The 14,901-nt window shown below is 36.2% G+C and overlaps 1 protein-coding gene across 2 annotated transcripts; it reads left to right on the top strand.

Annotated features, from left to right (window-relative positions):
• Positions 1 to 9,392: 9,392 nt before the first annotated feature.
• Positions 9,393 to 13,707, top strand: LOC127812207 (glycine-rich RNA-binding protein 2, mitochondrial-like). 2 transcript variants are annotated; one of them, XM_052352580.1, is made up of 5 exons: positions 9,393 to 9,559; positions 11,147 to 11,284; positions 11,381 to 11,449; positions 12,099 to 12,205; positions 12,878 to 13,707. In XM_052352580.1, exons 2-5 carry the CDS (start codon positions 11,149 to 11,151, stop codon positions 13,415 to 13,417), a joined length of 852 nt encoding a protein of 283 aa, XP_052208540.1. In that variant the 5' UTR covers positions 9,393 to 9,559; positions 11,147 to 11,148; the 3' UTR covers positions 13,418 to 13,707. The 2 variants fall into 2 exon arrangements, with proteins under 2 accessions (XP_052208540.1, XP_052208541.1); XM_052352581.1 differs by lacking the exon at positions 9,393 to 9,559 and adding an exon at positions 9,572 to 9,595.
• Positions 13,708 to 14,901: the final 1,194 nt, after the last annotated feature.

The raw sequence follows: 14,901 nt of genomic DNA, 5'->3' as shown, positions 1-14,901 counted from the left end.
ATTTGTTCATGTAATAGTATTGAATAACTTAAGAGTTGTTCCTTTTCTTTCTTTCCATTTTCAGACCCAATGTCTTAAAACAATAAAGTTTACAATTCAACAGATGACCAAGCCAATATCTTATAATCATTAAATGACGAAATTATAAATACCATAGCATAGAGGCCTATCAATTAGATAGAATAGATAAAAGTGGCATAACATTTAACAGCAAAAGCATAAAAAAAACACCCACCAAGTACGATAATAACGATGACAAACAACTTGAAGATACTTAGAACAACAAACTATAATAGAACCTTCAGTGCTTAAACTTAAATGGTCTATTTCCTTGAGAATATTATTAATTTGTTTATATTTAGTCCATTTCAACTTTCACGAACTTGCGAAGCTTATTGCTCGACAACTGCGTGAACGAACCCCTGTCCTCATTTGGAACACTGCTACTCACATCATCGCACGAAAAAGGATGAGTGCGCTTCACTGGAGTCTTTACCGGCGTGCTAACCTCATTGTCTAAAACAAACCCTTGTAAAATAAATTGAAAAATAATACCGATTAGAACTTTGAGAATGAAACCCATATTATTGACAAAACCGACACATTGCTGACATTTCAAGGCAAATAGTACATTGGAATCAGCATCAGTTGTGTTTTCTAGTTTTGACAGCAAGTCGGGTTCCTGTTGACATTACACACAATCAAACAATCATTTAGGGGTTATCATGTCCATTTTAAGAAACACAATAGATGATGTGAACTATAGGTAACCAGATTCTCGGTGTAATCATTTATCTGATATTTCGTTATCAGGTCCTTGTCATCAGTAAGTCTTATCACAGTGTACAAATCATCAATTCGAGATAAATTATGATCTCTTATCTGAACCTTGAACAGTAGCCTCCTATTCACCAAAGTCTCTACCTTGCTCGAACAGTAATCCTTAGCACCATCCTATGAGATTGAAATTCAAGCAAATTAATGTAAACATTAATTATAGTTCGATAAAGGAAAATATTTTGAAGATAAAATATCTCTCACCTGTGCCAAACAATCCCTTAGCTCGCTGGTAGATTTCCCAATCAGTTGTAGGCACTCACGATCCCACAAAAGAAAACGTGCACTTTCCATTCAATTAACAACCCTAACCGGAATCTTAGACCCAGGATTGCCTGACGTGTCGAACCTTTCACACTTCTCGCAATAGAAGCGGTTTCCATTTTATTTAACTTTTTTTTCACATTTCTTACAACTTAGATACCACCAACCTTGATCCAATTCAACATGAACAATTGTACAAACTACCTAATAGCTACCAGCTTGCGGTTCGATGCATTGTTAGATGGTTGCTATGTGTATAGTGTTAAATACACATGCCTAACAGATTGAAATTACCTCAGTAGACTCAAGCAATTAGTCAATTGTTTTGACTTCACACGTTCCACTCTCTAAATAATCAGTTATAAGGTATGTAGTCGAAGAAGAAATTTGACTAATCCTTTGTGAGAAACACTCTACACTGTTCAACAACCTAAAGTTTTATAACAACATTGGTTATATATGATAATGAAGCATGATAAATTAATGAATTATAACAATAGCTTCGAAAAGCCCATACTTGTCATGGAAATCCTCAACCTAAAAAACTGGAGCGTTGATAAACACCTCTATTACGTAATATATATATGTACTTGTATTCCTAACTTCTCTTGATATTTTTGTTGTTGCCAATATACAACAATTAAAATTTGTGATGTGGGGTCCACTCGAGCTCAGGATGCTCACCGCAAGGATTGACCGCTAGTTCTTTCCACTAGCTTTCGCCACTAGCTCTCACCACAAGGTTTCGCCACTAGCTCTCGCCACAAGCTCTTGCCACAAGCTTTCGCCACAAGCTTTCGCCACAAGCTCTTGCCACTAGCCTTCGCCACAAGGTCTTGCCACTAGCTCTCGCCACGAGGTCTTGCCACTAGCTCTCGCCACAAGGTCTTGCCACTAGCTCTTGCGCTAGGTTCACCGTAAGACTTTACCTTCGTCGCTAGGTCGCCGCAAGACTTTTCCCTCGCCGCTAGGCTCGCCGCTAGGCTCGCCGCAAGGATTTGACCCTATTAATGCTGAGAAAATGGGTTAGAAGGCTCGCGGGAATCTTCCCCGCGAAGACCCTCCGATGCCAAAGTCAGTCCCGTATCTTCCCCGTAAGGATTTTACCAAAGTTGGGAGCCTCATCAATGTCCTATAGCTGGGTATTTATAGGGCACAATTCTCAAGAGTGTCTGGTGCCGACACGTGGCAAATTCTAAATATGGCTTAGGTGTTATCGAGACAAGGCGCTTATCTTGGCAACGCCTCAAAATTGCTCGCGGCAAAGCTGTTACATGGCTGGCACCTTGGTGCCAGCCACTAGCAGCAAGTTGCCTTGCGGCCCTTGGCCGCAAGCTCGCTGCCCGCAAGGCTGGAGCTCGCGGCAGCTACCGGGAGCTTGCCTTTGCGTCCAGAACACGGCTGTGAGGCTGGGGGCTCGCGGCAAGCTGCCGCGAGCCACTTACCGCGAGGCTAGCGCTCGTAACTTGCCCACAGCCGCGAGGAGCAGCTTGCCGCAAGCCTAGCGCTCACGGCTTGCCCACAGCCGCGAGTTGGCCCTTGCGGCCATCTTTAGGCCGCGCACTTCCTCGCGACAAGACTCCCGCGAGGCTGCGGCTCGCAACATTCCCCTAGCTGCGAGCCTTACGACTAATCTACCTTTTTTGAAAAGATTTTAATTTTTTATTTTTCCTCCATTTTTCCTGGCACAACAATTTTTAATTAGGCCATCACTCTACCGTGCCACACATTTAATAGTCTAAACAGTCAAAATTTAGAATTAAGGAATTAGTAGATATATCCTTTAAAATTTTCATACCACACATCTGAAGTAGAAAAATAATAGGTTCATCCTTAGCAGATTCAAGGTAAGAGTTTACCAAATCAGTGTGATCACCCCAAATGGTGCATGGAAGACAATTTTTTCTAATTAAGGAAAATCTGTTTACTAAAATAGATAAATAAATGCCAAATATATAGATGAAATGTAAGAATTTTCGTACTCCAAATGTTCTATCACGACATCAGTTGAATTGGTAACAGGCGCAGATGATGTGTGGATCCGAGAACTATCCTTAGCTGCAATTTCCCCTATCAAATCTATTTTTTACAAAAAATAACAATAATAAATCAATGAAGCACAAGGTTAAACAATGTGAAGGTAAAAAAAAAAAAAAAGGAAAAACAAAACATGAAAATTAAAACGTACCAAAAAGCCATGTTTCATCCACATTTTCCTCGCTCAATATATCATTAAATGCTCTAAAAGTGAATATAGTAGCAGGAAATGTTACATCGTGCACCTCAATTACTTGCCTTGTTTTTGTAAAATTTAACTTATCTGCGTGCGACGTAGTCTTGAATTGCATGGTGTTTTGAACAACAACAAAGTTCCGCATGATATAGACTAAGTTTTCACAAATCTTATCCGTGAAAGAACTTATAAGATAATTTTTTATACTTGCATGCATCCTTGTGCCGTGTGAACACAAATAATCAATATTTCTATGATAAATGTTTGAACAGCAACAATTTTAAAAATCCAAATTGATATACATGACATTTGTCTACTTCAGATGTGTAAACAGTAGGGGAAAATGAATAATAATATCAATTTAAATAGTATATCAAAAACTACATAAGGAGTGATTGAAAAAAATTAATGAATACATATCGAAAATATTAATGATTTAGATAATTGAACAAACACTACATAAGAACTGTTGAAACTAACAAAGATATAATAGGTGCACATTTTGCCAATAAGAGAAAAAAAAAATCATTGTAATAATAATAATTTCAACTAGTATATAGTTTGCATGTATGCACGACACTAAAAAATTTGCGGATAGCCGGTCTGTCTGATATATATATATGGTATGACACTAATACTTTACTAAATCACGTGCAGTGTAAGTTTTTTATATTTATTGCTTCTGATTTTTTTTTTAAATTATATCTTGCAGGTTATACATTTTTGCTCATCTTCTATATTTTATCAATCATTGGTTAGACTTACTCATCGTCTATAAGGGATCTTTTTTTACTAAAATATTGTATGCTTACTCACTATTTGTAAGGGATTTTTTTTTTTTTTACTCATTGACAATGAGTAAGAGATTTTTTTTTTTCTCAATATGAAGAGATTAATGTTGTAAACCCCAGCTAAGCTTGCTGCTCAAAATATCTGAAAAGTGAAAAGTAACCTCACCCTTACTGTCTAATTTAATTGAGTCAGTTTCAAACAGTGGGAAGCATGAAGGATTTTTTATAAGGGATTTTTTCTTTTTTTACAAAGCTATTGTATGCTTACTCTGTAAGGCCCGCTTCCAAATACTCAAAAGAAGGTCATTGCAGAGATGATATAGAATAAAACTGAACTCAACTCATTTCATTTCTAGTAGTGAAAATTTAAATAAGATTTAATTACATTCCCAATATCTCATAACTCTAGTCTCGATGGCCATACAAAATAATAAGAGGCTCAAATGCCCATAACATAATAAATTCTCATTATTACAAACCTCACCAAATCACTAACTAGGATCTTTAAAGGTAGGACGCGTCTCCGTACACCACTACCCCTTGGCTGCAGTCCTATTGGACTCGTCCCTAATAACTATCTTTCATTTACCTGGAATGGCAAAGAAGATCAAGTGAGCCACAAGGCTCAGCAAGTTCGAGAAACAAGGAATAATATGTAGGATCTAAGAACACGATGACACCAAGAAGAGTAATCAAGGACTCTACAATTATATATAAGATTCATAATTCATGAATTTATCAATTCAACTTAATATATCATGTCACCGTATATCATTATGCAAATGTGCATAAAATTCCAATATCATTATCAATTCTCAGAAACTCGCAAGCCATCATTCAATACATGCAAGAGTGCATCATTTCATCATCAATATTAATTTCCTTGGCTCACAAGCCATAAATCGATGCATGTAAAAGTGCATAAGTTTCATCAAACCTCACAAATAAATATGGAGCCAACCTGCCGGGCTATGACAACCTCGTCCCGCGCCAGGTGCTCTAGGGTACCCTTTCTCCCTCCGTGCAAAATAATAGGTGCGCAAAACATATATATATATATATGTAACATGTACATGTATGCATCATGTATGCATTTGCCAACCACATGTATTTAATTTTTGTTTCCGCAATATTCATACTTTCAACAGTACTTACCCATATCGAGTATTTTTCCATCATCAGATAAATTTAACATATCTTACTTCATAACGTTAACCACATTCAAGATGTAATTTATGATACAAAAATGCTTGATGTAATTTATAACACAGGAATAGTTTTTGAGACATGTTATTTAATATCAAATCTCAATTCACCAGCAAAGGAGTATTATAAATTTAATAACTATTTTTTCCATCATATGATTGTTGTAATTTCATTTAACTAGTGATAATATGCATTTACTTGCATTCGTGCTCATAGCTCAAATTCATGATTAGTCCCCATGCAATCAAATGACCACACCACGCGAAATTGCTGGCCAAACATAAACTTGAAATTTTTTCTAAAGTGAAGGACCAATTAGAACATATTTTGAAAATGTCTTCATTTTGAAAAACTAACTCCCGATATTTTGATAACTAGCATTCATTGTTGTAAAAATGATTTTTAATAAATTTTTCAAGAAATGGAAACTGTGTATTTTAGTGGTGGTAAAATTGCAAATTCGTGAATTTGTACAAAAATCAAAATTCTATCTTTTTATTGTTATAGATTTTGATTTTTTTGATATTTTTATCGAATCCAAATGGGGGATATTTTCTTATTTACATTTATGAATTAAAGTAAATTAAAGGTAAAATAGATAAGGTGTGAGCAGGTAGCTCTCATTCAAAGGCTTATGGGAAGAGTTCGGGATGAGCTGGTGGTCAAGGCTTATGGGATGAGCTTGATGTCATGAGTTCGTGGCTTATGGAGAGAGAGCTCGCGGAAAAGACAAGTAGAAAGAGCTCTAAACGAGCTTGAGGTCATGAGGTGAACAAGAGTTTGTTGAACGAGCTCGCGGTCAAGGGTTTGGTAAAGAGCTCGCTGGACGAGCTCGTGCCAAGAGCTCGAGGTCAGGAGCGCGGCAAGAGCTCGTGTCCAAGAGCTTTAAGAGAATGGGCTCGCACAAAAGACAAGCGGCAAGAGCTCTCTGGAACATCAATGAAGTTGTACGTGTGTATATATATATAACTGGGTTTGTCGATCAAAACATGGGCATTCAAATGACTGTTTAAGCATGAGTATATGGTGGATCGGCTAGGGAGGGCATGGCTCGAATAAGCTTTACAATTCAGTGAGGGGTAACAGCTCGTTACGCATATATGTATATGTGTATTTATAAGTGGGTCTCATATATGGCGAAAATTATATATTTTCAGTTGGGCGTTTGTTGTTTGATGCGAGACCTCTGAATACCTCAATGAAATCATTCGAATGAGTGGTAGACGACTAAGCATTTTTCATTCTGACATAGCACATACAACTATAAGATGCATTTGGAACAGCGAGCTCATACAGATGAGATACACACGCAAATATATATATATATATGCACACATTTAACCTTGCTTCTTTGGAAGGAGAACGAGCAGAGATTCTCATCCTCACCTAACTATATAAAATGCCATTCACGAAGAAAGCTTGGGGTGAAAACAAACCCCATTTCAAAACCACAAGAAAACTCACAAAGAGATACAAAAACATAGGTTGAACACAGTAAACTAAAAAGAACACAGCAAGCTAAAATGAACACAGAGAACCAACATGTACACATCAATCGTTTCAGCAGAAGAAGATATAGGCTAGCTTGCACAAGGATATAAGAAGATATATACGAGAACTTGCACTGCAAATCAAAAGAAAGTGCAAGAAGAACTTGCAGAACAACAAAGGAGATAGCAGAAAATCAAAGAGAGTGAAATACAGGACATATAAGCGAGCTTGCACTGAAAATAAATAGGGAGTGCAAGAAGAACTTGCCTGATAACTTTGCTATGCAGAAAAATCCTCCATTCTTGAAGCTACTATCATCCCAAACAAAAAATACCAGCAACTAGGAAGGAAGAGAAGAAATAAGAAGAAGATGTTATAGATAGGAAATGTGGGTATGCGCAGGAGGAAAGTTGCTAGTACAGGTGCAATACAAAGAAGGAAAATACACAGTCTGCACCTGTCACTTGGTCGAAATGACCTGATTGCCCTTCACCTTTACAATGGTCAAAAGGAAGACCAATGGCACTATTGACATTTGATGGCCAATTTATTTTGTTATTATTTTCTTTTAAGAATTTCAAATCCCATTTCTCATTTGGGCTCAGCCTATGCCGTGGGCCATTCCATGGCCCAACTCATTAACCCAAATAAATTATCATAATCCAAGCCCATTCATAATATAATTAAAATTCTAAACAGATCTCAATGGCCCAATCTACTTGGACTTTCCCCACATTTTTGGATTCCATTTAGATGGGCTACCAAATTCTTATTTCCACTTACTCTTCATTCCGTAAGCAAAGAAAAATATTTTCAACCCTCAATTAATTAAAGTAAAAATTTTTGAACCCAAAATAAAATACCCGAAAACGTCTAGACCCCTTAACGGGTCGTTACATATTCACTGCCTTACTCACTGTTTGTAAGGGATTTTCTTTTTTAATTATTACTCACTAGCAGTGAGTAATCCCTAGCTTAGTTTGCTGCTTACTTATTGCCTTACAAAAATATTATAAGCTTACTCACTGCCTATGCCTTGCCTTTCTCACTGTTTGCAAGAGATTTTTTTTTAATCGCAAAAAAATCGTGTCTAATTTACTTGAGTAGGTTTCGGACAGTGGGAAGTGTGAAGGATTTTTGTAAGGGATTTTTTTTTTTTTACAAAGCCATTCTATGCTTACTTACTGCCTTACTCACTGTTTGTATGGGATTTTTTTTTTTAAATTTTTACTCACTGGCAACAAGTAATCCCTACCTTAGCTCGCTGCTTACTTATAAGGATAAATATTATCGGGGTCTCACTGTTATCAATCTCTCACAAATTCAGAGGCAAGCATCAACATGGATATGGATCACTGTTATTGGTCTCTCACAAATTCATTCTAAATTTGCCTATATTTAAGCCCTTTTGTCTAGTCGGTTAGTTTAATATATATAGAATCTTCATTGTTGCATACTAACTATTGGCTTAATTTGAAAATGAGGACGTCGTCCTCTGCTAAAAAAGATAACACTTACAGGGAGAAGTGTGCAAATCTTCAATCTATTTTAATCACATGAGGTAAGTAATTAAAAGAACCTACTTGTTTCTACATTTTTACATACATAACAGTGAGTAAAAAACATACCTCATGGTCTATTAAGACCATTTCCATGGAGTTAATATGAGACTTATCTTTGAACCTTGGTAGATCCCACTTGCGCACTACGTGTACTTTGATTTCCCAGTTAGCTCGAGTAGAATCCACATATTTCAACATTTGAAATAAAAGAGGCATTTCAAGACCGGATACAATATCAAATGAGGTGATGTGAAATAGGACTGAATATGGTGCTTATCTCAAAATGTGTGGCTTTTTATACCAGCCGATTGCCCATCTTCTCGTGTTTTTGAAAATAGTGGTCAAATGTTTGCAAAAAATTAATGTAAGCTACCCTATCTACTCGTGTTTTTGAAATTGGTGGCTAGATGTTTGCAGAAAATTAATATAATTGCATAGAAGCTACTTATTTTAATTAACGTAATTGCATAGAAAGTTGTCCTAGCAAATTATTTCAAAACTTGTTACTGCTAGGAAGTGTAAATGTTATATTGAAAACTAAATTAATAAAAAAACAAAATTAATAATGGTGGTGAATAATTAATATAAGTGCATAGAAGTTGTCTCCAGATTATCTCAAAACGTATGAAGGCCACATTGAAAATTAAACTAATAAAAAATTAAAGAAGAGAAAAAAAATCGTGTTTATCTTTAAATGACAACAAAAATTTAAAATATTAATTGTCTGATTATTTGTCTATCTTTAAAAGATAGTAGAAATTAATAATATTAGAAATTTTAAATATTAATATTTAAAACACATTTTTCAGTAGGAAGAATATTATTTTTTGAAAAAGATAAAAAAAATAAAGGCTGACTTTAGGCAAAAAAAAATTTTTGCAAAAATTCTACTACTTTTAATATATATTAAGATGCCCACCCACTCAAATTCTCAATAAAATAACTCACCAAAAGGATATTACCAATAAAATATTTTCGTGCGTATTGGCCGTCAAAAGTCTCTCTCATTCAACGGGCCCAGACGTTCCCGAAACCCATCCAACGGATAGCATAAGTTTCAACTTCCCTTATAAGTCGCTCCTTAAACCCTCTTCCCTTTAAAATTATTTCTAGGGTTTTAGAGGAAAGAGAAAGGGAAGCCAAGCTCAAAGCCATACTCAACCACGCCGAAGAAGGTAATCGTTCCCAGAAACGATTTGCCTTATGTAAAAGTATATTTGTTTCTCCTTATATGCACATATGGATTTGCGTATTGTAATTTGCTCGTTGATTCAATGGGCCATATATGCTGTATTTTCATTTATCCACTGTTGGGTTTTGGCTATAAACTGTGGGGTTTGTTTCCTACGCCTGTGTTTATAGATTTGGGTTTATTGTTGTATCTCGGCAACAGCAGGTGGATTGATGTTTTGTATCTGAGAGTTTGAGAGCCAACAAACTTGCATACATTTTTGTCTGTCCTATGTATATAACTAAACCAGGGCAGCAGTTGCTGAAGAAGTAAATCTATAGGGACTTGAAAGCTGGCCTACCCGAGAAGACGGCGACAGGTGGAACTTTTGTGGGCAGCTGGGTGTGTATGGACTTTATAAAGCATGGTTATGTGTGGCTTCTTGAAATATATCTAACGTGTGAGTGTATCCATATATATATATGTATATATAAAAGCTAAGTTATCAGAATATATAGCCTAAACCAAGCTGAGTTATGCTAAGGGCATGCCAAGGTAGCTAAAGGTAAAGGCATGCCAAGATTGGCCAAGGGCTTTATTATCCATGTATATATGCATATTCATATATGAAAATGTTCTAGTGGGTGGTTGGGCGTGTGTGGGTGGACTTTTTATAAAGGTTTGTGTGGCTTCTTCATCTTGAAATATATGCATAGATGTTGATGTCTCGGTGCAAAAATTAGAGAAAACAAGCTTTGGAAAATGTTACTGGTACTTGTTGATCCTTTTACCCAAAATTAGACGCTTAGGTTCCATGTGCTCTTTAAAAATGTTTGAAGAAGCAGCAGCTATGTAACTGTGTTGGATGATAAGTGAATTTTCTAGCCTTGCAAGTTCATACAGCTTCATTACCTCTTTAAATGGTGATATCAGTTCAGTATATTATATGTGTTCATATATATAAATGTTTAGAACGTGCTGTCCTGTCCTCATATGCAACTACTAATATAAAAGTAAGGCTTTAGGGTGTCTGATTCCTATAAAAATGCACACAGTAGCTGATTTAGCATAGTGTAATAGTTCAATAAAATTTAAAAGAAAGGCTGTTGAGAATAAATTCTTGTATATCAAAAGCAGTGTAAACACACCCATCCAGATTCTTTTAATGTCTGTTCTTGTGCTTGTGCTATCCTATCTCCCCATTTTTGTATAAATAGCTTTAATTTTCTCTACCTTCTTGTGTTGAGCCATGTAGGTTTTTCCTCTTGGTCTCTCAACATTCAAGCCTGGACATCAACTTTGAGTGACCAACCCAAAAGATCATGCAAATATTCTTTAACTTCCAAATGATTGTTTTAGTCCTAATTCATGGAGAGCCAGTCTGTTGTTTTCTGTGGATCTTGAAAGTGCAATGATCTCCCTTGAAAATTTTATCAGCTAATGAGTAATCAACTGACTGATATTTTGTTGTTTTTCTGTAGGGTGAATTTTTTATCTTTTTATTATTATTTTGTTGGATTTGGATAACTTTCATCCTTGGAAAGCTAAAGATGAGAATTTAAGATTTTGTGTCTGTGGTTTTCGATTGCAGCAATGTCTTTCTTGAGTAAAACTGGCAGTATACTCAGGCAGACTGTGAGCAAGCATATCAAGCCTGAAATTTATGGGTCCAACCCATCTGTCTTCCAAATGATAAGATTCATGTCATCTTCAAAACTCTTTATTGGAGGTGGAATTGCTTTTTCTGTCAAGGGTTGTTATAATCCCATTATTGCTAGTAATTTGCTTATGTTCCTTTTTCTTTTCTTATTTTTTTGACTATCAGGACTTTCATATGGCACAGATGAGACAAGTCTGAAAGAAGCTTTCAATAAGTATGGAGATGTTGTGGAAGGTATATATTATTTAACTCACGACTTTGTAAGTAAGCCCAAAAGGTGATTCATGCTGATATTATTTGTTTTCTTGTGTTTATTTTGCTGGATTAATTGGGTTTCTGTATTAAACTTTATAACATCCTTGGAATGAGGGTTCAACTCCAAATAGGATTGTGGGGCTTCATATGAATTTTTCTGTTGAATGGGATCAAGCCTGACTTGTTTGACCACATATTTGTGTCTGTGTGGTATTCATAGTCTAGGCTAGCTTTTTTGTAAACTTCTTATTTTGGTATGTGTATTTGTGTATCACCTCAATGCTTTCACATGGTATCTATAAGTCTTTCTTGCAGATCTCTCCATGTAGCTGTGGATTTGTACATGTCGATGCATGTTTCCCTGCATTTTGGCTGCAGTAGTAATTAAACGCTTGTATGCTTAACTAATGTTCCTTACTATTCTATCATTAGTTCTGCTAGCTTTAAGAATCGATATCATTCTTGATGTTCATGCTTCAAATGCCTATGATCCAGTATGGAAACCAATTCTTTTTTTGTTGGATATCTGCTGAATTTCATGGGGATTGAAATGTTCTTGTGTTTAGGCCAAGTTTTATGTTTTGACCTGTTGAATGACTTTTTATGGCTTGCTTAACATTCATGGCAGCGAAAGTAATTATAGATCGTGATACTGGAAGATCCAGAGGATTTGGGTTTGTTACTTATACTAATGGTGAGGAGGCTTCTGCTGCTATCCAGGCATTGGATGGACAGGTACTGATTACTTGGATTTCTTCCCTGCCTTGTTAACAACCTTGGAATTGTTTTGAAAATATCTAGTAGTTTCTGGGATTATTCCTTTCATAGTTTTCTTCCATAATTTGTAAATAATGATTTCTAGGCTGAGATTTTGTGGACACTGAGAGAACTGGTATAATACAGCATTGGCCATGGCCCATGGAAAAAAATAAATTCAAGTATCTTTGCAAGCAAGAAGAAAAGTATAATCTACCTAATGCTAGTTTTGATTAAGTGCATGCTTCCTCTTGTATGGAACTCCTTTATCATATTTCAGCTGGATATTTTTCTGCCCCCATTCTTCTAGAGTAGCTTTTATTGATATTATTTTTTCCATATGTGGAAATCAGTGGTTAAGTGGGGGTTGTTTCAAATGTTAGCATGGGTACGTTTTATGACTTCACATTATGTTAGGAAACATATTTAGATGTTTAGGATGCCCTACAGTTTGGAAAATGAAAAATGACCATACATTTTAATTTCATGGCTTCAGCTGTTGTGAAGCTGACCCCACCAAATGAGGTTAAGGCTGTATAGGTTGTGTTTTGTTAACTCCTGAGATTTTTGTTAACTCCTGAGATGGTATATTTGTTTTAGCCTATTTTGTTTATAATGGACCTTTCCTGACATTGATATTGTCCATGCCAGGAACTACATGGCCGTAGCGTAAGGGTGAACTATGCAAATGATAGACCACAAACTGGTGGCTTTGGTGGTGGTTATGGTGCAGGCAGCTATGGAGGTGGTGGTTATGGTGGCGTTGGAAGCTATGGAGGAGCCAATTCTGGTAGTTATGGCAGTGGAGAAGGATACGGTGGTAGCAGTTATGGTGGAAGCAGCTATGGAAGTGGAGGCAGTGGGGGGGAAGGTTATGGAGGGAACTATGGCCAGGGTGGCAGTTACCCAAACAGTGGACACAGCAGCAATTTTGGCCATGTTGGGCAGAGTTTTGGTGTTGCTGGTGGTGGTGGAAGTGGTATATATGGCGGTAGCGGGGTTAATGGAGTGGAGAACAGCAGCTTCACGAGCAGTGGATATGGTGTTAGCAGTACAGGAGGAGGATTAGGAGGATATAGTCCTGAGAACAGCAGCAGCAGCCAAATGGTGGATGGTTCGGATTCAGTAGAGGGTGATTACAATGCTGCTGCTGCTGCTGCTGATGATGACTATGCCAGCAGAAGAGCGTGATTTCTGAAGAGGTAGTCAATTGTTGTGGTAGTACTAAGAAATACCAAGCGATTGAATGTGTCTTCTCTTCCTTCTTCCGTTCAGTTCACCACTGTCATCAGAAGATCACCCTTGGCCTTTGGTTTTTTTTCACTTATGCCCCTGCCCCGTCTCTCCATTATGTGTGTTGTCTTCTTTCGCTCTGCGAAGTACATTTTATGTCGGGTGCAATGTTTAGCTTTGATAAAAACAAAAAACAAAAAATGCTTGTTTTTAGAGCAATTCCAAGTTCCGGGGCATTTTATCTTGTCGCCTCACGTTCCTTCTTGATATTTGCTTTTACGTTTAGCTTGCTTGTGGTTGTGCTCATATTATTCAAAGACAGGTAACCAGAGAAAAAAACAAAAAGCGCATTAGTGTCTGGACTTGAATTGTGAAGAAGAATGGCACAGTTTGTGTGGTGTAGTGTTGAACTAGGGGGTAAAGGCCAAAGAGAGACCTCCAGGGGATCTCTCCATGGCTTAGGCTTGCCACGGCTTAGGCTTGCTACACCTTCAATGCCGAACACATAATTTTTTTAAAATAATAATAATTTTTTTTAATAAATAAACTTTCAAGAATATTTATGGAATAGGGTTGCGATCTAATTAGTTATGATTCTAGTATCAGTCTAAATAAGGGTAAAACATCTTTTTAATCTCTTCTTAGATTTTGGGCCTCTGATATGAACTGAATTTTATATTTCATCAAATTAATTTCTTAAACTTTCTTGAAGTAGTTACTACATTTTTTTTTTACTAAGGGTATTAAGTAAATTGATTATACACCTTCTAAACCTTGGACTTTTATGGGGAATGTCTCTTGAACTTGAGTTTTTATCAATTCAATTTTGAAATTTTTTCAGTATGGTCTTTGCAAGAAACAACATTAATTAAACTAATTTAAATAAAATTCCTCTAGTTTAATTAATGTAGTTTCTTGCAGTCGGGTTGTCCTCATTATTTTGGAAAAGTTCAAAAACTGGTTTGGTGAAAAATAAAGTGTAGTGGGTGTCCAAGTTAAAGATCTAATGTTCAGGAAGTGTAGGTTAACTTATATAATAGATTTAATAACAAAAAAAGTGTCATGGGCTAAGGTGAAAAATTTAAAAAATTATTAAATTTTTATGTCAAAAGTTGAATATTTAGAGTGTACATGGAAAGAGGAACAAAGAAATGGAAAATGTACGATTATAACCAAATCCATGTCCTAATAATGACCAAAAAAAGAAAAAAAAATAGAAAATGTTTCATATGCACAATGTATGTGTACACGCAAGTGAAAATGTTTCAAGGCTTGCTCGAAAATCACTTGGAGGGCATAGACAACACACCATTTGGTCGCAGAAGGGAATCACTCTTTGCCTTCTTTGTATGAAAACATACCTTTCCTTCTATCTCTTGATTGAAGAAGCATTATCAACAATAAATTTCTTTGAAAGAGCATCCATAATGTAAATTTTGTTA

The sequence above is a fragment of the Diospyros lotus genome, chromosome 10, assembly GCF_014633365.1.
Source record: "Diospyros lotus cultivar Yz01 chromosome 10, ASM1463336v1, whole genome shotgun sequence".
Lineage (NCBI taxonomy): Eukaryota > Viridiplantae > Streptophyta > Magnoliopsida > Ericales > Ebenaceae > Diospyros > Diospyros lotus.
The sequence above is the reverse complement of the archived record's forward strand: the minus strand, read 5'-3'. Positions and strand labels throughout refer to the sequence as shown.

What these genes read in the sequence shown, in the direction of transcription:
- LOC127812207 (XM_052352580.1), top strand. Translation starts at nt 11,149, where the DNA reads ATGTCTTTCTTGAGTAAAACTGGCAGTATACTCAGGCAGACTGTGAGC. An exon ending in TTCAAAACTCTTTATTGGAG is followed by an intron (nt 11,285 to 11,380) that starts GTGGAATTGCTT and finishes TTTGACTATCAG; the next exon opens with GACTTTCATATGGCACAGAT. An exon ending in TCCAGGCATTGGATGGACAG is followed by an intron (nt 12,206 to 12,877) that starts GTACTGATTACT and finishes TGTCCATGCCAG; the next exon opens with GAACTACATGGCCGTAGCGT.